The sequence below is a fragment of the Cricetulus griseus genome, chromosome 2 (assembly GCF_003668045.3).
Source record: "Cricetulus griseus strain 17A/GY chromosome 2, alternate assembly CriGri-PICRH-1.0, whole genome shotgun sequence".
In the NCBI taxonomy this organism is placed as follows: domain Eukaryota; kingdom Metazoa; phylum Chordata; class Mammalia; order Rodentia; family Cricetidae; genus Cricetulus; species Cricetulus griseus.
In genome coordinates, this window is record NC_048595.1 from 391433196 (window position 1) to 391456163 (window position 22968).

A 22968-nucleotide genomic window follows, 5' to 3' on the forward strand; every position below is an offset into this window, starting at 1 on the left:
CTATCAGATCATGGTGGCAATCCTCCATCTTTATCATCTGTAAGATTTTAGAATCAGTTCATATTTACAAGGCAATTTGCTGGGATTTTGACTGAGCATGAATTGAAGTATAGATTAATTATGTTAGATTTACATCTTAGTAATATTGCATTTTCCTGCCCAAGAATGGGGCAATTTTCATTATTTAGGTGTCTTGTCTTTATTATCACAGTTTTATCATTTTCTGAAAAAGGTCTTTTCTATATTTTGATACATTGATACCTAAATAAGAGTATCCATCCTTTCTAGTATCAATTGGAACATTCTGCTTTATCTTTTTTAAATTTAAACTCAGTCACAAAACAAAACCAAATGGCATAAGAGTGGAAAGGGATTTGTTAGGTTTTATAAAGGTGGAAGGACATGAGAGGGATGGGGTAGTACTAATTAGAATGCTCGTGTACATGTATGAAATTGTCAATGAACAAAGGTAGTAAGAGTTATACAAATTAATCCACCACTCAGTTCAGATTGCACCATGCCTCATCAGTGTTTGCAATTGTCAGGATTTCTCATTATTTAAAACTGGTAGGTATGTAGAAATACTTCAGAAATTATCAAAGACTATTGTGTGTGCAAAGAAAAAAGATTGCAGGGTAGGAACAGTATGGATGGGTCTATTTTTTTTCTCTTCTCCCAGTATCGATGACAATTGACAGAATTCCTTCACACACAGTAGTATTGGGAAGATTTCATATTGAAATTGAAGCATCATGTCCTTTCTTCACTATGTCATGTTTGTTAAATAAAATAGCACAGCTTATTGCTGTTTACATCAGTTATGAGGAAGTATAGGGGCATAGTAGGCTTCTCCTTTGTTGTCTGACATTTAAACTAGGGTGTCATTGAGGTTAGTTGTGTGGTAGTTTTATTCCTTTACATCAAATGCATGTATGTGGAGTAAACAAAAACCCAATTATCACCAAAAGGCATCAATTTAAATGCAAATTCATCCTGTCTAGTGCCATGGTGTGAGGTGACCACTCAGAACTCTTCTAGTATTTGACTCTTCTCATTTTCATAACCTTTGATAATTCCATCAGTATCTATTCTCAACATTAGTCAGTAATTGCTAAAGAATTCCAAAGATATGAATTTACCTTTTATGCTATTCTTAATGTTCCCTGAGACTGTTCACCAGGATTCCTATTTATTTTCTTGGTCTGTTTTGTTAAATCTCTTTTAACAATGACCTCATGTCTCTCCACTTCTTTGTCTTTCTTCACCCTCCGACCATCTATCAATGCTATTATTTTTACACCGTTCAAGTTAATTGTGCATTCTGACCCTGGCCCTGTAATGGCTTTTCATTTTGTCTATTGATTCTGTGGAACATCTGTAAATCTTTTAATGATTTTTAAATTTTATGTTGTACTTTTTAATCCAAGCCACTGAAGAATCAAATGTGCCTGCCAATCCAATTAAAGTGATAGCATTCAATCTTTTCAAGTTGAAAGACAGTGTAATCAGGGGCAAGGTCACAGGGACATGTAGACATGTGTTCTGCCCATCAGTCAGCCTCCTGGATTCATGGAGACTGGCAAAGAGAACAAACAGTATTAGCAACTCCATTCACACTATACTTTCCTTCCACAATTTCATTGCTGGGTTAAAGGCTGCCTTTCCTTAACCACTGTGTCAGTGCCTATGTCTGCTTGCTTCTCTTTCCCATATGCCAAATCTAATCTCAACATGCATCAAAATCTTTGTCTCACTGCCATTCTCACTTGGGTTTTTCTCCTAATGATCTCTAGACCTACAACTGTGGATACTCCAGGGGATCAAACTAGACCCTGTGTATATGGGAGACAGTTGTGAAGCTTGGGCTATCAGAGGGGCCCTTGGCAGTAGAACCATGATACAAACCTGGTACATGAGCTATCTTGTTGGAGCCCATTCCCTAGGGTGAGATGCCATGCTGTCTTAATGCATGGGAGAGAGGTCCGGCCCTACCACAACCTATTGTGCCAGACTATGTTGACTTCTCATTGGAGCCCTTACCTATGAGCAAGGAGGTTGGAATGTACAATGAAATAAAAAAATAAAAAAATGAAAAGTAAAATGAATTAACTTCCCTTCACCTGTCTATACTAAAACCAACTCACTGTATTATCATGAGACTAAAGATTTTTTGATTTTAGTTTCTGTGATATAAATATACCATGGAATACTTTCTTTGAGCTATTTCATTTTAACTAACTGGGCTTGGATTTTACTAATAATCAATAGTACAACAAGGATGTTGGTGGAAAAGGTTCAAATTATATGATTTTCCAACAAGTGTATATATTTAGGAATTCACAAGTCAGCACTGATATCCCCAGAAGTCTAGTCACAGTTTATTTTGAAAAGCAACTCATAAAAGATATAAATACATTGTCACTATTAGGGTCAAGAGCAATAGCATTAAGTACACCATGGATAGAAACTAACTGTCCCTTTCATTCTCTTCATTCTCCTGTTTCCTTTGCTCACCTGAGTTGGTTCTAAAATTGGTCTTCAGCTGTGTGGGAGCCTTCCCTTCAGTACTCCTCTTTCTTGGTTTCTGATAGCAGGATAATTTAGGGATAATCCACAGTGGGCTCACTGCCAGAGGACATCCCACAAGCCAGTTCCTGCTGCTTACTGTGAGATCTAGAATATTCAAAGAATAGATTTAAAGTATAGGTTCTTCAACATATTAAGCATATGGGGTGATCTGCATGTTAAATATCTCTCCTTCATATTCTACAACATATACATATATTAACTATTGTGTGTCATAAAATTAATATATAATTTTATTTGCCACTTAAACGAAAATTAAAATCAATTTGGTTTCAAAATTCTTAATATGAATAACAAATAGCACTAGGATTCTTTATTTTCACAAATTTTGCTATCTAAATATATGAGTAGTTTTTCTCAAGAAGTTGATTCTGGGTGATAATATGACACTCTGGTGTGTAGACTGAGCTAGGAGGAATCAAATGTCAATTTTAGGTAGTGATTTAACATTCCTGGAAGCACTGTAAGGCCAATCATCTTTCTTGTGAAATTTTAAGGGAAGACACAGATAATGACTTCACCTGTACAATTATTTACATACTTAGAGAGAAGTAGACTCTCTTTCAGGGTAATTCTGATTTTCTAATTCAATCTGAATTTCCCCATGACTAGGAGTTCCACAAACTCCATAAGAGTTCCACAGCTTATGTTTCATCATAGCTGAATTTAATTATCCTAAATATGAGAGCTAAGCATGTCCTTTCTATATTTGGTTTTGGAAATATTTTGAATAAGCAATCGCTTTAGAATCTCAATGATCCTAAATATATGGTGTCATAGTACAAACAAATTACATGAACCTCCATGTTTGTTTCAAATCTGCTCAGGCCAGAAATACAATGCAGGCTAACTGTGTCTTTTGCAGGTCCTGAGGTTCCTTAGCAAACTCATGTTAGTGGGGGTAGACTCCAGCACCTTCAGGTTTTAGGCTGAAGCCCCATTTACTTGCAGTCTGTCTGTAAGTCCTGGTTTGCATTCAGAAGTGTTCTCATAGGTGGGTTCCCAGCCCCACATTTCTGCAGCAGAAACAGACAGTCTCTTCCATGTTTAAATCTATTCACTCTCTCTACATCTACAGATGGAGAAACACTCCTATTAAAGGGGGTATGTGATTGGGTGAGGCCCACATACATTATCTACCTTTTGGATAATACAAGGTCAGGGTATTAATGATCTTAATTTAATATACAGAAATCCTTTTACCCTGTTTGAATGTATGACATAACCAAAGGAGAGCTGTCTCATCATCTCCATAGGTTTTGCTCAGCTTCAAGAAGAAAATGTATAGGTAAGAAAACATGGTATTTAACTGAGCCTTGTCCCTGGGTGAAGGACTGGGAAACACATTGCAAGCAATGTCAGTTTCTGAAACAACTGTTTTACTGCGTTCCATTCTCAATATTATCCTTCTAAAATACTCTACTGTGATCTAAGTTTAGCACTAAATCCATTTATCTTTTCAAGGCAAATTTGTTCTTTGTTATCATTAGAATTCACAGGTAAGCATCTCATTTGTAATTTGCTACAACAGTTTGTTTTCTACTCTTCCTCATTCTGAATTCTCTTTTGCCTCCTGGAGTGAATTCTTCCTGAGAAGCAATTATTTTTGAGTGGTATTTTACTACTTAGACAGTAATTATCAGGAATTATTTTCTACAGCACCAAATCAACCTTGTTTGGAAACTTTCAAGGCCATGTTATATACAGTCTCACTTGTAAATATCTAACCTGATTCTGCTTTCTTATGTAGTATATACCTCTGGCCTTTGTATCTAGGCAGACTTATCTACTTACAGTCTAACACTGTAATTCCTATTGATTTCCTCTTTCTATCTGACATCATCTTTTATTCTGTGAAGCTTCGTCTTCCAGGAACAGCATAATTCTAGTGCCTCCTTAAGATCTTCCATTATTCCTTATTACAGCCAGGCACACACTGGCTAGGTCTTACTAATTATGTTGAGCCCTTTTCTAATTATGTTAGAAAGTACAGGTAGGTTTTTGTCCTGATCTGCAGTTTTCCAGTCATTTTCTCTTAATACGGTAATGATCACATTAGAATCAAGATCTATTTCTGAGAAATATGTTCCTACAAAGTGAAATGACTTGAAGTATCCATTTCTCACTCATGGATATAGTGAAAACTTGAAGTTTAAATATTTTTGCCTCCAATATTTGGGTTAACACTAATTCAACTCTTCAGCCAAGTGGTTCTCAACCTGTGGGTTATGTTCCATTTGTAGTTGATTGACCCTTTCACAGGGGTGACCTAAGACCATTAAAAAACACAAACATTTACATTATGATTCGCAACAGTGGCAAAATCACAGTTGTGAAGTAGCAACAAAAACAATTTTATGTTGGGTGGTCACTACAACATGAGGAACTATATTAAATGGTCACAATATTAGCAAGGTTGAGAAACACTGCTTTAGCCAGTTACAGCTTATTTTACATATCCAAATATTTTCTTGCCTCTTAGCAGTACAGGTCACTAGAGCAGGAGCTCAAATTAAGACCCCCCCTCTGTCTATAAGTGTGTGTGTTACATTATATACTATATTACATTATATACTATATACTATATACTATATATAATATGTGTATATTATATTATATTATATAGCATTATTTTACATAGGGAATATCTGAAACTGTATATCCAAATGTGGTGGTTTGAATGAGGATATATTTGCATACTTAGTCCCAAGCCTTGTTTGAGAAGGACTAGAAGGTGTGGCTTGTTGTCTAGATATGCCCTTGTTGGAGAGGTATGTGAGAGTAGGCTTTAAGGTTTCAAAAGCCCATACCAGGCCCCTCCCTCCTCCTGCCTGCTGCCTGTGGATCACAATATAAAGAAATAAAGCTCTCAGCTGCTGTTCTGCCATGCCTCTCTGCTTCCCACTATGGTGATCGTAGACTAACCCTCTAAAACTTTAAGCAAGCCCCCAATTAGATGTTTTCTTTTATAAAAGTTCCAAAGTAAAGGTGAGAAACATTCATTAGCACTTGTATTTGGAGTTTTGGATGTTTGCCAGTGTAGTCATACATAATAAATGTTATCTCTGTGTAGTGGCATCCACAGGATGATTTCAGGGGTGGGTCATGAACCCATACCCTGTAGTGTGCTGTCCCAGCTCAGCTATGGTTTTTGGTAGTGCTGGAACCTGTTGTATATTTAGTCTTCCTTCATAAGAAAAATATTTTCTGTTTGTATCCCTTTCTAATCATTTCATCATATGCCTGTGGTCATAGGAATGTTTTTGTGTGCCACGGGCATTTAAGAGAAGCCACAACGATCACTTTCTTTATAGAAATTTCCTCATAGGTGTATCTTCTTCAGGAGATGTTTGAGGTGAAACTCGAAACCTATATTAGTCCTTGGTTTTGATTCAAACAAACATCATGGTTTTTTCAAAATCACAAGCCATTAGGAGAAATTTTCTCTAACTCAGTATATAAATTCATCTGATCTTTAAGCAAATGAGGGCTGTTCTTTGTACTGTTGTTCCCATTTAACAGCACCCTAACTTTGTCTTTCAGATTTTCTTTCTTTTTCTTCTTTTCAGTTTTTTGAGGCAAAGTTTCTATGTGTATCTTTGGCGCTTATTTTAGAACTCACTCTATAGACCAGGCTGGCCTCTAACTCACAGAGATCTGCCTGTCTCTGCCTCCTGTTTGCTGGAATTAAAGGCTTGTGCCACCACTGCCTAACCCCATTTTTTTCTTTTTTAAAGTCAAGTTACCAGATAGAAGATTTACTTTGGTGTGCTTAGTGTAAACTTTCCACTCCCCAGTTTTCAAAGTGAAGATTATGTTTGGAGTATCATAGCTATCATTTTATTTTAATTATACTACACTGGAGGCTTTATTGGCATTATCTGTCATTAATAACTATAGCTCTATGTTTTATGGCTTCAATTTCTGAACTTATGATATTGTATACCTGGGGTAAAAATGTTTTTTTGTTCTCTTTGTTGACTTGATGGATCACTTACTGTGCACAGAGTAGGTAACTCACTAGCAAGAAATGTTGGCCTGGTGAGTTTCCCATTGGCCACACAGGATTAACTTGCTCATTTGGTACATCTAATTTACTTGCTGTATTGAAGCAGGGTATTTCTTGCTACATGGTTGAGGATGACTATGAACTCATGATCTTCCTGTTTCCACCTCCTGAGTTCTGGTATGATAGGTATACACAAACATGCCTGGTTTATGCAAGAGGGTGGATCAAACTAGGGTTTGTTTTATATACGCTAGGGGAATACTCTACCAGTTGTGTCAGATCCCCAGACCTATTTGAGTTAATCATGCACTGCACAGGCTTCATTATGCTCTCGTAAATCCTGAGGGTAGTATCATAAGTTAAGGTTCCAGTAGAGTCTTCTGAAGAGTAACAAATAAACATATTTTACCCCAACTTAAATCACTGAATACAGTCCTTTAGCACTAATAATGTGTGGATCATTGTTAACCAGTGGTGAGTGATTTTTTTGGTTAGGGTTTTATTGCTGTGAAGACACTATGACCATGGCAACTCTTACAAAGGAAAGCATTTAATTGGGGAAGGCTTACAGTTCAGAGGTTTAGTCCATTATCACCATGGTGGGAAGCATGGCAGCATGCAAGCAGACAATGCTGGAGAAGGAGCTGAGAGTTCTACATCTAAATCCATATGCAACAGGAAGGAAGAGTGAGCCACTGTGCCTGGGTTGAACTTCTGAAAACTCAAAGATCACCCCCAATGACAGATTTCCTCTAAACAAGACCACACTTCCTCCAACAAGGCCAGACTTACTAATAGTGCCACTCTCTATGAGCCTATGGGAGCCATTTTTGTTTAAACTATAATAAATTAAAACCCTTGTTCTCAAGATTTTGCAGCCTGGTAAATACTATTTTTTTTCTTTCTTTCTTTCTTTTTTTTTTGTTTTTGTTTTTTGAGACAGGGTTTCTCTGTGGCTTTGAAGGCTGTCCTGGCACTCATTCTGGAGACCAGGCTGGCTTCGAACTCACAGAGATCTGCCTGCCTCTGCCTCCCGAGTGCTGGGACTAAAGGTGTGCGCCACCAATGCCCAGTCTATTTTTCTTAACATATGTTACATTTTATACTTAAAATTATGGAATATAAAGAATGTCATGGTTCTATGTGACCAAGACAATTCAGTGGAATCAACTAAACCATGGAATGGATAACTTTGATTTGTTTCTGCTTAAACAGACAACTCTGATCAGGAATAGACAGAGGACTTGAAACCATCCAAGGAATACTGCTAGGTTGTTTTGTTTGTTGCCTCTTTTATTGAATTGGCAATGTCTGTCTGGTTTTGATGGTGGGTCCTGCAGTACCTCAGACAGCATTGATTATCTAGATCAGGATGCCAGGGCAATGTTCACATCCATCACACCCAGTGTGGCCAAACACTGCACTGTGACATTTACCATGTCTTTTATAACCTTTTGAAACAAGTGTTTCTATGTTATTTCTTCATTTCAATTTGTTCAGTGCTGTTTGCACTACTGCTGTATTTGGGGAACTTCATGATGAAGTGATAGATAGATATAAAGATAAATAATATGCCAAAGTATAGTTTAATGGACATTAGAATCTAATAATTTCCTGTACAGTTTCTAGGTCCCAGTAGAGCGACAAAACAAAATGAGTTGACTGCATCTCCTTTCTCAGGGTTCTCTTCTTAATGAATGTGTTCAGAGCGGCCAATACCTGGCAGCAGTGTTTATTTAATAGAAGCCATATGGAGCAGCTGCACTCTTTCATGAGGTCACTTGGCAAGTGTTTGCCTCTGTTTCCCCATGGTGTTCCTGGTTTCAAAAGCCGGATCCCAAAAATTGCTCTGAGGAGAAGCCCTGACTTCATCAGCTGGGCTGTAGCTGTGAACCGGCTCACCTGTTTCAGGGGAACTGGTTTGATCAAGCAAATAGTGACTGGTTTTCTTGTGCAATTGCAGTAGTGGCACTGATAATTAAAACAAATGAAAAGTGTTGGCATTCTCCTATGGCCATCTGTGACCGGTGTGCTGGCACTTCATGCTCAGAGAGGAACTGTATGCTTGATCTGTCTCTCGGTTACACAGTAAAAAACGAGGGAGCATTGTTCCATGTAGATTGGCTTGATTGTTTCATTTTTGATAAAAACATAGAATTTATGATACTAGGTAACTTTCAATTCCTTTATTATATCACATTTTATGTACTTAGCACTTTGAAATGTGACACTGTATCTCTATTTATATATTCTTTATTGAAATGATAGCTAAACTTTTCATTTTAAGTAGAATATACAGTTTATTTCTCAATGAGATGAAATACAATCTGACTTGTTTGGGTTGAATCCCAACATTTAACTAGAGTGTTGCAGAAGGAAATAAGACGGTTTTAATCTTTTTAGGTATATGTGAACCGTGCAGCATAATCAGAAAACAACATGATATTCCTGTCTGCATTAAAAGTTTACATGTTTAGAATATAAATAATGGTTAATACATGAAATACATTAAAGTATAGTTATTATGTTGGATCACATGACATTGCTAGTGGACAAATATTGGCAATTTTGTTTAATACAACTTATATTAGTGAGATGACTTTGTACATGTCTGTCCTCTGTGTAATCAAAATGAAACCACATGAGAAATAGCCCTGAAAGACGGACCCCTTTGTGAATTGTTCAAACTGAAAGCCTAGTCTTCTGCCACTTGACTTCATGCTTGATTTCCAGCTGTGTGACTACTGGGTAAATCTCCCTTAAGGTGGTTATAAGGGAAAGCAAATGATATTAGCATGCTTTGACACTTTAAATTTTGTTACATTTTAAAACACTGTGTTTTACTGATAATCTGGATTTATTTATGTGTGTTATCTGTATCTAATCACCATATATGATAGACATTTAACTAGGCTACTAGATGAATATGTTTCTTGTAAATGAGATTCAGTCATATTAAATTAAATTATTATGAATTGCTGCAGATGTAAGGGGTAGTTTGTGACTGGGAGAGTCCTAGAGTCAGTAGATCTGAATTCTGTTGTTGTTATTTTTAAGTATGTATTTATTTAATTTTATTTGTGTGTGTGATGCGCACATGTGTGTGTGTGTGTGGTGTGCACCTGAGTATATGTATGTGTACAACTTATGTGAAGGATGCCAAGGAAACTAGAAGAGATGTCAGATTCCTGGAACTGGAGTTAAAAATGGAATCATTGTAGGCAGCCATGTGGGTACTGGAAAGTAATCCTAGGCCTCTGGAAAGGAAGTAGATGCTCTTAACTGCCAAGACATCCCTCTAGCATTTAGATCTTAACCCTTATTACTTAGCTCTGGCAGATTGTGTGACACACGCAAATGGCCCAGCCCCATGGATCTTCTTTAATGTCCCCAACAAGCTCATATGAATTCACCTTTCTTTAGCATTAATTCTGTGGTCCCATTTACCCTTGATATGGGGACCACTATGCTAGGAATGTTCTCTTAACCCTTCTTTCTATCTCATTCCAGTTCATAAAATATTGGAAAGTATGTCTGAAAAAACTTTAAGGAATCATATTATTAATTGCCTACCTAAAATTACATATAATATATATATATATGTGTGTGTGTGTGTGTGTGTGTGTGTGTGTGTGTGTGTGTGTGTGTAAGCAAATATATATAATGAAATTTTCCCATCAGGGCTGACAATACTCTGCCAAAGACCCAATAGGAGACATGAGAAGTCTCCTTTTGAGTTGTGGGTTAGGGAAGTTCAGGAAACTCCCATGTTATAGGCCCTTGGTTGTCTCCCAGAGTCTGAGGTTAAGTCCCTATTGCTGAAGCAATGTGCAGACACAGGGTCTGGAGAGTCAGAGTTAGATCTGACCTAAAATCCTCCTCCCTGGGGACTATCTTTCATGGTAACAGAAGGTACCATACAAGCTTCAAATGGAGGCAAGCAATGAATAATCCTAACTAGCTATAATGCCTACGACCAACAACAATGACCAGCAGAGCATGATAACCCTAAGGATGTAGTAGTGTCCAGCATACATTGGAGGCAACCAAAATTTGTCTATTTGGACTTAAGGCCTGGTCGACAAGGGGGAAATTATTCCTTGTACTGGAAACCTAGGTACTGGAAACTACCGGAGGCTAACGAGTTTATGGATCTTGGAGAAAAACCTACAACTGCCACTTTGCTAAAATGGTGTAGATCCTAGCTGTTTTATAAATATTTATTCTTATTCCCAGCAGTAAGTGTAGTTCTCACCATTCATCAGAACAGATACAACACCCACCCCTTGCTCTCTCCCAAATTCATAGCTTCTTTTTCTTTGAATACACCCTGACTCAGCCCTTATGTTACCTGTACATATATGGTTTCAGGACTGATCACTTGGTATTGGAGAACCAGTTAGGGAGCTTTTCCCTGAGGAAGATAATTTATTCTTCTCTCGGCATTCCCTAGTTGCCTGCTGTTCTTTGTCTAGGGTTGGGGACTCATGAGAGTTCCCTTTTCATGTGAGCAAGGGGTGGGTTCATGGGGAGAAGGGTGAGGGAGGAACAGGATGAGAGAACTGATGTAATTATATTTTAATTTCAAAAAGTAAAACAATATAAAAATAAACAAGTGTTACTAGCAACATTTGATGAAAATGACAGAAACTAAATTTGAAGTTGTGGAAGTGAGGAAAGTAACCACTGGAGCTGATAATTATGTATGAGGTCTTTCCATTTGAATGAATGCCAGAAACCAGAGAGGGTAGAATTGATGAGCCAGTATGTCATGCTGGCACTGGGTACAGTCTGGAAGGAAAACAATCCAGATAATTGCTTAATTGCATACTCCTTAAAGAGAGAAACCAAAGCTCCCCAAAGCCCATGGTTGAGAGTAAATATCTTTCATCTCAATCATTGATTGAACAAGACCCTATAAAGTGTTGCTCTGATGGCTCCCTTCCAAGAGGTTGGATGTTTATTGTCACACGACTAGGCTTTTAACTGTTTCCTATCAGTACCTGTCAGGCTCTTGGATTTTACTCTTCAAACTTAAGCTCTAGAGTAATTTCATATTATTATACTCGTAATGATAAAGAAAAACAAGTGACTCCTAGCTATAAACATAATACAGTAAAATCATAGTCAAATGCTTACCCAAGAGACAGTGCCTTGCCCAGGTTATAACACAGAGTGTCCTAGCTCAGCCTGTAATGGAGTCGTCTTGTGTCATTTCTATTTTATTCTCTATGACCTAAAAAGCCTTTGTTGTGGTTAGTGTGGGTTATCTCTTGTTCTTTAAATTAAGGTTGATGATAATGGGGTGTGATATGGAAGGTATAGGTTAGTTTATGTAAAGCACTGGAACCCACACTCCGTGTTCTGTAAATCATGTATACTGGCAGCATACGTGTGGTGCTACTCATGTTTTCTTCATGGCAGGTTCACATAAAAGTGATTTTTTTTTAAAAAAATTGACCTTATTGAGTCATGTTTTAAAAAAACTGATGATTTAGGTGAATTAGCAGTGTGGTAAAGCCTGTTTTGCAAGAAGCAGCCCCTTGCAGCACATTTGCATTTGAAGACATGTATTAACTCTAAGGGTTTGACTCAGTGATTGACAGGTGTATCTGTGTATCTCACATTTGGCATGGTGTTGGAGATGGCATAACTAATTAATGTGTTTTGATTTCTATTTCCTTTGCTTTCTGCTGTCCTCTTGAGACTTATTTTTAGGCCCCTTTCTTTGAGCTGTAGGCATGCATATTTAATGATTGCCATTTTTACTCCTTTTGTACTATTAAAAATTAAATATCAGACAGAATACCTCCCTTAATTTCCCTTTGGAGCAATAAAATGTTACCACTAGTTATTTCTTGAGATCTGTAGTAATACCTTTTGTCAAAACGGAAGTACACAATGAAGCCAGAAAATCACTCACAAAGGCTTAATGCTCATGCATGTTAGAGCATTGTGCCAATGGCTGGTCCCATCAGCAGTGCACAGAGGTCACTTCCTCAACATTCTCACCAGCCTTTCTCTCTTGTCTTTCTGATGCTAGTCATGCTTTCAGGTGTGAAGCGGTTTCTCACTGTGGTTCTCACTTGCATCTCCCTTACAGATTAGTGGTGTAGAGATTTTTTTCTTTTTTTTATTCTCTCACACAATACATCCCGACTACAATTTCCCCTCCCTCCTCTCCTCCCAATTGCCCCTGCCCCCTTTCCTTTCCCCTAGATCCACTGCTTCTCCATTTATTTCCCTTTAAAAAAGAGCAGGTCTCTCAGGGATGTCAACCAAACAGGGGCATAACAAGATGCAGTAAGACTAGGCAAACATGCTCATATCAAGGCTGGACTCAACCCATTGAGCCTTTCTCTGCCTGCTTGTGAGAGCTGTCTATTCAGGTCCTATCCCTATGGTACCATTTGATTTGGTGCTACTGAGTTACTTACATTCTGTGCATTGATTCTTTGCAAATATATAGTCTTCAGAAATCATCCCCCATTTCACTGGTTGCCATTCCAATCCTATTTGTTTTCTCTGGTGTGCTTTTAACTTTCCACTTTGATGTCATCTTGTTTGTTCTATTTTTCTACCTATGCTTTGGGTGTCAGATCTACAAAATAACTTCCAAAACCAATATTAGAGAGGTTTGCCTGTTTCCTCCTAAAATTTTTATCGTTTCTGGCTATATATTTGGGCTTCTAATGTTTTTGAGCTAGTGTTTGTGTCTAATGTAAAGATGGACCAGTTTCATTCTTTGCACATGACCATCCATTTCTCTGTGTGTATTTATTGAGGACACTGCTCTGCCCCATTGTGTACTCCAAGTAATCCTCTCAAAACTTTGTGACTATATATATGTGTGTGTGCACGCGCACGCACGCGTGTGCACACACACACACACACACACACACACACACACACACACAGGTGCGCATGTGCAGTCATTTCTAGGCTTTCCAATTTTTAAGAGTGTCTATATATGTGTTTGTGTCAGAAAATATAGTGTCTCCAAACTTATTTTTCAAAAGTTCTCTGATGCCCTGGTATCTCTAATGATGTCACATGAATTTAGAATTATTTTTCTATTTTACTGAACAAAATTTCATCAGACTCTGTAGAGATTGCATTGAAAAAAAAACCAGAGACATTTGGTGGTATACAGACACATTTAACTATTTATATGACTCATAGATATATCTTTCCATTCATTTATGTCTTCAATTTTTTAGTGTACAGATAAATTATTTCTTTGGTGAACTATATTTCTTGGTCTTTTTGTTCTGCTTGAGTCTTTTATGGTGGAATTATTTTCCTAATTACTGATCTTGTGCTGTTAGTGGATAGACACACGTCTGATTTTTTATGTTAATTTTTTTATCCTCCAAATTCACTCACATCTTAGATGAAAGCAGATAGTTTCTCCTGCCTTTTATTTATTTTTCTTGTCAGATTCTTTTGGACATACTTCTAGTGTTGTTGAATAGAAGTGATGAGAATAGACTTCCTTGTTTTGTTCCTGTGAAGAAAAATTAAGTGTTCTCCATTGAGAATTATATAGTTTATGACTGTGCCATGTATTAGTTAATTCTGTTGATATACATTCCTCCTACAATCATATACGTCATGACTTCTCTGTCAATGATGAGTCAGTCACATATACAATTGTATGTGCCATACATCTTTGGTATATAGTAAGTTCACACAAAGCCAGATTTCACAGAATGTGACCTCATAGGTTAATATTACATGGCTCATGGCTCTATACCTAATCTGTGAGGGGGTATGTATGTATGTATGTATGTATGTATGTATGTATGTATGTATTTGAAATTTTCCACACCTACTAAGGTGATTATAATCCTTCCTTCTTTGAAATTATTGTATTATATTGATTGGTTTGTCTGTGTTGATCTCTCCTTGCACCCCATAAATAACTTATAACTTCCATTTGTTTTAATGTGCAAGCCTTCTACATGCTGCCAATTTTCTAAGGATAATTACCCTATGTTTATTGGGAATATTTTTGTAGAATTTATTTTTTGTCTAACCTTGACATCCAGTAATGCTTTACATAAATTGAACTAGGAAGCTTTTACTTCTCCTGAATTTCTAGGAATGTCTGGGAAGGGATGGCTATAATTCCTCTTAATGACTCAGTGCCATTCCCTTTGAAGTCATCTGTTCCAGAATTGACTATATTAGAGGTTTCTCACTAGTCATTGTGATTTAATTAATCTTACTCAGACTGCTTTCTGATTCACTCTTGGTGGACTGTGCATTTCTAGAAACCTTTCTCTTCCTTCCAAGTTCATTGCCTTGTTCTTACTTGTAACAGTCTCGTAACTATTTGCATTTTATTGTATGCATTATGTTTCATTTTTAATACATAGTTTTATTTTGATTCCATCATTTTTGTTACCAAAGGTTTGACAGTTTTTTCTTTTCTTTATCTTGCTGGTGCCTTGCATTATTTCTATTTTTATACATTTATATTTATTTTATGCATCTAGTTTATGCATTACTTCTTTTGCTTCTGATCTCCTTTCTCATGCCAAGTTCAGGCTTCATTGTTTTAGAGTTCCTTGAGGAACAGAGTTAAGCTTCTTGGTGGAAATCTCTCTTTTGTTTTAATATGGGAGGTTACACTGTAGACTTCTTGGAGCTCCAACCTCATTCCATATACTTTGGTACATTTGTTTCTATTTTCATCTGTCCTTAGATCCTTGTTTATTCTGTTTTTTCATTTATTATTTGACAGCTGGTATTATGGAGCATGTTGTTTTATTTCCCTGTTTGTGAATTTCCCAGACTTCCTTTTATTATTTATTTCTAGGTTTGTTGTTGTTGATGTTTTGCTCAGAAATGGTACTTGCTGCAACATCACCCCACTGGTAGTCCTTTAGGAATCTTACAATAATCAGGCGAAGTATTGAACTACTCAGTGGGTGCTTATTTGAAACACCCTAATATGATACCAAAAGACTCTCAAGATGGATTTTTACTTCTACTTATTATAGCAGAGGAAAATATGTGATTCATATTTAACAGGCCATTACTTAGATCTTTAAAGAAATAATGTGACTTTTATACTTATGGGTAGAAAAATCTCTAGGCAATATTTTATATTCATTATATCAAAGTATGACTTGCTTCCAATATAGCTCATGGGAAGGGAGTAAGCATTTTATGAGAAACCTAATGTGCAGATTGTACACATTTTGCAATTGAAAGGGACTTCCAGGAAGACTCATATTATTCATCTGAGATGCCAGTATATATCACACACCTTCCTTCAATGCTGAGGAATCATCCCAGAAGAGGGAGCAGAAAGATTATAAGAACCAATGGGGTGGCTAACTTCAAGGAAACACTGTTTTCTAGACACAATGGGGCAGGTACAGATGTCCTCTCATAGCAATTGTGACATCATGCATGAGACCTGCACATGCTCAAGCCAGACATAATTCCAGCATGGACGAGTGGGGAAGGTGGGGATGAAATCCTTCCCCTCACTGAGGAGTTACAGAATTTCGTAGCTGCCTAGAGAGGGAGGGTCAGTTTGATGAATGATACGACCCCAACAGCAGGCCCTACTTCCAAGAGTAGATAGGCTACACAAAATGTTTTGGTGGTTTTTAAAAACTAAATAAATGAAAAAAACTTAAGCAGTAGAGAAGAAAGAGTGGACTTGGGGAGTGCCTATGATTAAAATATATTTTATGAAATTCTCAAAGAATTAATAAAATATTAGCTTAAATTGTTAGTGACCAAAATGACTAAATATTCTGTGGTTTTATTCCATATCCATGTTTTTCTTGTGCCCTCCCGCACATCTCTTTCTCCCTCCCTCCCTTCCTTCCATTCTTCCTTCCTCTGTCTTATACTTATTCATTCATTTTTGATTAAATTTATTTCACAACTGCTCTACCTTCCTTCCTTTATAAAGTTTCAAGTGATGTCCACATGATAACACAGCAGAGGCCCAACTTTAGTCTGGATAATTTTTTTCCAGATTAAGTCTTCACCATGAACATCCCAAGACTACTTTTAATGTTAATATTAAAAATGAATTTGATTATTTTATTTCACAGAATGCTCAATTTCAACAAATACTTACAAAGTTATAAGTATAACTAATAAGATTTTTAAGGGTCCTGCCAAGATTTGTGAGAAAAGAGCAAGTCCCACTCCTACTACTGCATCACAAGGAGTGTGTGTGTAGTACAGCACAGGAATGAGCCTGAGGCAACAGGCTTTCCACCCTGTGTATTTTGTAGGGAAACAGGCTAGTTGTGGTCAAGTGACTGCTCATCTTTTACCAATTTCCTAAAATATATTTGCATATATATCCTTGTTCCAAGACTTCAGTTAAAAGTGTGAATGTAATGGAAACCATATACAGTGTTCTCCACAGAACACTCTTTGCTGAACTAACCAAGATTATTTGTAATAATTTTGCTGTTAAGATTTCTTTCATAATTGTCATCATGATGTTCTTCCAGGGATATCTTGGAAGAGATGTTATCATAGCCTCCTAACCATTTTTTGAAATAAAACACCCAATTGATGTCTTTTTCTTGTCTTTCAGGGACTACACTTTGGGATGGGTATTTATAGAAATTAGTATAGGAGAGATACCGAGCACTTGTATCAGTGTCTTTGTGTGATGAATGCCTTGTTCATTGCAGGACTGTTCTCTTTACCCTGACTTCCGTGGTGGTACTTGTCATCACAACCGACTGGATCAGCTGGGACAAACTGAATCGTGGATTTTTGCCCAGTGATGAGGTTTCCAGAGCATTCCTTGCTTCTTTCATCTTGGTCTTTGACCTTCTTATCGTGATGCAGGTAAGTGTTTGCATTTCCCTGCTCTCTCTGAAGTTGGTCGATGCTTTGTTCTCAGTGTAAGCATGGGCTCTACACATCTAGAGAAGAACTTAGTTTACAGTTGTGATTAATGGGGCTTTCTCTAATCATTTCATCAGCAATTTTACAGGGCAGAAGATAGCTGGGTGTGTGTGTCGGGGGGAGTAGTAATTCTTTTTATGACTGTTAGGCAGGGCCTGATAACAATGCAGCATTATTATTATTATCAGGAAGGGTTGATGTGCAACCCCTCCCTTCTTCCCTGCTTATGTAAATTTTAAGAAGACAAAAACAGAACCCGAAAACTGCCATTTTGTGAGCAAAGTACTCAAAGATGAAAACGATAGAAAGCCAGCCAGCAATGCATAGAAATATGACTGTCAAAGCACTGAGGGGGTTGCAGTCATCGAAATGGAGTGATGTGAAAGCGATTTTCTGGTTATGAAAATGATGGTTTTTCAGTGTTCACCACAGACTCTTCTGTTTCCTGTACACAGTATTTCCACCCTGCTTAGCAATAGATATTTTGTAGAACACCGCCATGCTACTGAGCATGATGACTGGTGAGAGCTGCTGGTGTGAGCTCTTAGGGTATAGGAGTGTTCTTTTGAAAGAGACAGAAAAAGACGTTTGCTATTTTCTTGGTGCTTTATCTTGCTCATTAAATGTCTATCCATTTGCTAGACATTTTCTTATTGCTTTTATAAGGCAATTTTGTTTCCCCTCCTGAGGCACTATAAGTCATGAGAACAATGGCTGCCATTGCCAAAGGGAAAGGAGGCTCCATTGTGTTCTGAATTTATGTGAGATTTCACAGGATAGCAGATTGGATTTTTGTTTCTAGAGGCAAAGAGGGGCCTTTATGAGAGCAATTCTGTGTTGTTGAAGAGCAGAACAATAGTGTTTTGTTTTGTTCTATACCCTGGGCATTGGCTTCAATGTGGTACTTACGGTGTATCACTGTCTCTAATGGGTTATATTTTAAAATACAGTATAGTTTAAAGCTACCTGAAGACATAAGCTTGAAAACTTTTTGTCTATTCTAGAAACAGATGCTTCTCTTTTCATTTTCTGTAAGATGCTTTAGCATTGTAGAGAAAGCTTTGGGCATGAGGTCAGGCATTGGTAGACTCCAGGTCCACCTCTCATTAGCTGTAAGACCTCTTCACCAGAGCTCCAAATTGAGTTTGTAGTACTTATGCAATAATACATCCTGCGTTCCTTTTATCTAGTTCATTGTATCATGTTTCCCAACTAATTTTCTTTCAAACGTTAAATTCTCACTCTGGTTAAATGGCCCACTGGTTCCTCCCTGACCCCATTTTACAGTGAAGAGTTCTAGCAGCCAAATAGATGATTGTCTCCTTTGATTTGTTCAGATTTATGTGCTGGAGAATACTCCTTCATTGACTGACACTGAAACCCCTCCCTTCTTCCCCACTTATGCAAATTTTAAGTATTTTTCTAAATAACTTCACTTCAAATGGAAATACACAATATTAGAATTTTTACAAATTATATATTCATTCAAAAAGTGCTCAATAAAGACAAACAGGAGAAAGGAAAGATAGCCAGAATTTATACTCACAGAGACAGCAGGATTGGGTTGGAAAAGGCATTCCAGATTTTTTTAAGTGTATTTAAACGTAGAGTCAGCAAAATGCTGATGTGTTCAAAATAGCTAGAGACCAGTTGACAAGGTGAAAGAAAAGTCTATGTTTAGGAACAACTCAATCTGAGCCGTGGTGGCTGCAAGTAACACCAAGCCTGCCAGTGCAGTTTCATCAGAGGGGGATAGGTATTTCTGCATTATAGGGGCATCCCAAACTTCTCAAGAGAAAGCTTGTAGTTGTCTTTTGAAAGTCTAGACTGAAGTTAACAGGAAACTCAGATCTAGCCACTATCCTCCATCTCTCATCTTCGTTCACGTTTGCTTTCTGTTTCCCTCCTACAGCAAAACAGCACCTTTCAATTTTCAGTTTATAAGGAAGCAAAGGGTCACCTCTGAGGGTGACCACTCTAGTTCTTGTGCTCCATGCTGATTCTCCAGGGACTGTCCATCACCGATCCCTGAATGACAAACTCAGTGTGGGAAACTAAAACCAAGGATAGAGATGCAGTCTGAAAGCAAAGAGGAAATTGGGTCCAGAAAACTCAAGTTGATGGGTATTTAGTAAAAGGAAGAGGCACTGAGATGCCTAGAGATAGAAGTCTTAGCTCCTTTGCTTTGTTCTCCAACTCTCCATGTGTGAGCAAGGTTGACAGACACATGTAGCCTTGTCTGTCTCTTGTGCCCCAAACTCTCCCTCTCATTTCTTTATTATTATCCTAGTGTGGACTCCCCTCTTTACTATCAATGAGTCAATTGAACATTTTTCCTCCTCTTCCCTTCTACCACATTCTCTGTGCAGCTGGATTTCACAATCTTCCAATAAGAAATGACCTGTAAAGTCACCTCTCAATCACAAACATCAGCAGCTCTACATGGTACCAAAATAAAGTTCCTAACCAGCTACTCATCTCTTATCACCCTTCACTGTGTGGGGCTGCTTGTGTTTCCTTCTGTGTATCCTGTGCTCCATGCTACCTCAGAAAGAAGATTAGATGTTCTGTTCTTCATCCCAGTGTGCTCATTCCCAGGATGTCTAGAAGTCTCTTTCTCCTGGACAGATTGTGTTTTCCCTGCTCTACTGGGCACTGAAGATGATTACAGTCCCCCTTCTGGAAGGCACCTTACCACTTCCCCACTGGTCCTTCCAAAGCTCCTCTCACCACATGGCAAGCCAGCGTGCTGCCTTTTCCTCACTCTTGTGTTCTCTACTCTCCTTACTGCCATGCACAGGAGTAGCCCACAGTACTTGCTTGATGAGGATGTACAAGTGGAAGTTCAGGCCCCAGTCCTGTGCCAGCTGTGGTCCTCTATGGGCACCATGCAGACATTTTGGACCCAGCACACGTGGGGAATGGAGTCAAGTCAGGAAATAGTCTCAGAATGCATATGTGCTTAAGGCATTTGAAAGCACAGCATACAAATGTCCTAACAAGTTTGAGGCCCAACAAACTGTGGGCCAATTCATGCTGTAAATCATGTTTCAGATGAAAGAAAAATGAAAAAGTAGTAAAATCAGGGGAAACTGAAGGCGCACTTTCATTAAGATCGCCAGCATTTCAGAATATTTAAATGATTGAAAAGCAATTTACACTGGGCTTTTCTAATGACAGGAGATTGCCACTTGTGCTACAGAAAAGCAATGTTACACTTGAATCAAAAATTAAGTAAAGAATTAGACTTTTCTTCTCAGTGTCTTTGAGTTAAAGGCAAGGCTGGAACATGATAAGCATGGATTCTACCCTGAGCTCTCCTCAGCCCTAGAAATTTGATACGGTTTCTATAAACATCCTATTTTTTTTTTAACAAAATTGGTAGAACAAGTATCTGTCCTTTAGAGGAAGTGTAATTATTTTGCATGTATTCATGAAATAGGATTTCTGCATTTATTGTTAAATTCTGTTGTTTCATATTTTTCTGTGGTTTTGATAAAGTCATCAGAAATAAGACAAAAAAGATTTCAGGGAAATGACACATGACTCATAAGATATCAATGTGTTATAGAACACAAGTAAATTTTAAAGAAAGTATCTATCCTAGGAAAGTCTATCCTATCCAATTCTATTTAGTGTTTCTTGTGATATCATTGGATTTGTATGCCCTCCCTTATTTCATTGCTTAAGTATTTGGTTTGCAGTGTGTGCCACCCATTCTTTCTCTGATCAGTTGATAAAAGGGCAAATGTAGGACATAAAGAGTTAAAATAGATTGTGCAAAAAACAAATAGAAAATGTCAAAGGAATTCACAAAGGGAAGATGAATATAGACAGGTGTAGATAGAGGGGGTTTTCAAGGAAATGGCAAGAGCAGAGGATGGCAAGTCTGAAACAGAGAACCACCCATGGGACCATTTTCTTCAGGGCAGCAGCATTGCCATCCAGATATGAACTGCTCTGTTCAGGTAGGACAGGAAACAAAACAAATTCATTCCTAGTGTGTATCTGGGGAAAGAAGACAGAGGAAATGGAATTCAAAAATCCTGAGGATGTAGTCTACAGAGCCCCTGGGTGCATAGCATGGTTTATGGTTTAATAGAAGAAGTATGAGTGAAGGATTTGTTCGTTTTAAGGAAGATTGCCAATATTTAGAAGTCTTCAAGTAGAAAGGGCTCATCAGTACTCTTTTCACTTTCCAAATCCTTTCCCACCCCTATTTCAGGCATCCCTGCATCCAACTTGAAGGCTGAGAGGAAAGGAACTTGTCTTCATAAAATAAGAGGGATTCTGTGCTTTTTTCCCACACTGGACAGCAAAAGGAAGGGAGGGTGTAGGGAGAAGAAAGCAAGCAGGAAGAAGAAAAGTCAAACAAGTGTGGGGAACCAAAAGAAGGGAATGATGCTTCTAATTCTCCAATATCCATGGGAAGCAGTGACTGGGCAGAATTGAGAAGTGGTAAGGACCATGGAGGTTTGATGGAGCATGTCCATTATTCAGTTTTCATCTATTCTTCATCACTCATAGATGATTTCTGTAACTGGACTATAGAGAGTATTACAAAGAAGATGAAATTATCTAACTAGACTGACATAATCTAGTAGTAACTGCTTAACAAGCACACAGGAAGCAGAGGAAATCATGAAAAGGTATCTGTAAGTGTGTGTTTAAGTGTAGGAACATTTGTGCTTATGCAGTTTTGGTGCTGGTGGAACCCCAAACTAATGTTGCTTAGTTAGTCAGCTACCATCCAGATAGTAGAACATGATGATTAAGAGTGTGGGCACTGAAGTCTGCCTTTCATGATTGCGATTCTGGCCCTGCCCTTTTGTTGCTGTGTGATTCTGAGATTGGACACTTACTTAGGCTGGGCTGAGCCTGGTGTCTACTCATAAGTTGGTTATGACTCAATATTGTAATGAATTCTGCTTCAGTCTTAGTTGGTGCTCAGAAGGGTTAACTGTACAGTGAGGGAATACTCATGTGACCTGAAATGATGGAAGTCTGCAGCAGACTGAAGTCATATCCCTGACAGGACTGACAGGATCTGTGAAGCCTTTGGAACTCAGCCTAAGGATAAGGATGAGACAATTGAGTTCTAAACAATAAGTGATTAAAAACTAATGATTATTTTTAAAAAGTTTTCCTTGAAAGTTGAGGATGCTTTAGAATAAGCAATACTAAAAGAAGGCAATCAAAAGACTGGACTTGTAGCTCAGCAGTAGAGCTCTTGTCTAGCATGTGTAGGTCCTTGGGGTTCATTCCCAGTACCACACAGACAATAAGACCTCAACCCTTTAGGAAAGGAGGGCAGGTTTACATGGTGACATGTGTTCTTTTATGTATGACATGTTAAGAGTCTCACTAGTGTAGCAGAAGTAGAGATACACAGAAAGCATCTATTAATTAGAAATAGAAATAACAGGACTCCTTTAGAGAGGTTGGAAGGAGAGTTGCCCATGATAGCTATGACA

The 22968-nt window shown here is 37.9% G+C and overlaps 1 protein-coding gene across 1 annotated transcript in view; it reads left to right on the top strand.

The window, feature by feature from the left end:
• The window catches only part of Tmem117 (transmembrane protein 117), a 419705-nt gene that overhangs the window by 316599 nt on the left and 80138 nt on the right, over window positions 1–22968 (top strand). Inside the window, exon 5 of the mRNA XM_035440837.1 lies at window positions 17275–17434. Coding sequence (XP_035296728.1) covers window positions 17275–17434 — 160 coding nt within the window. The remainder of the gene's footprint in view (window positions 1–17274; window positions 17435–22968) is intronic.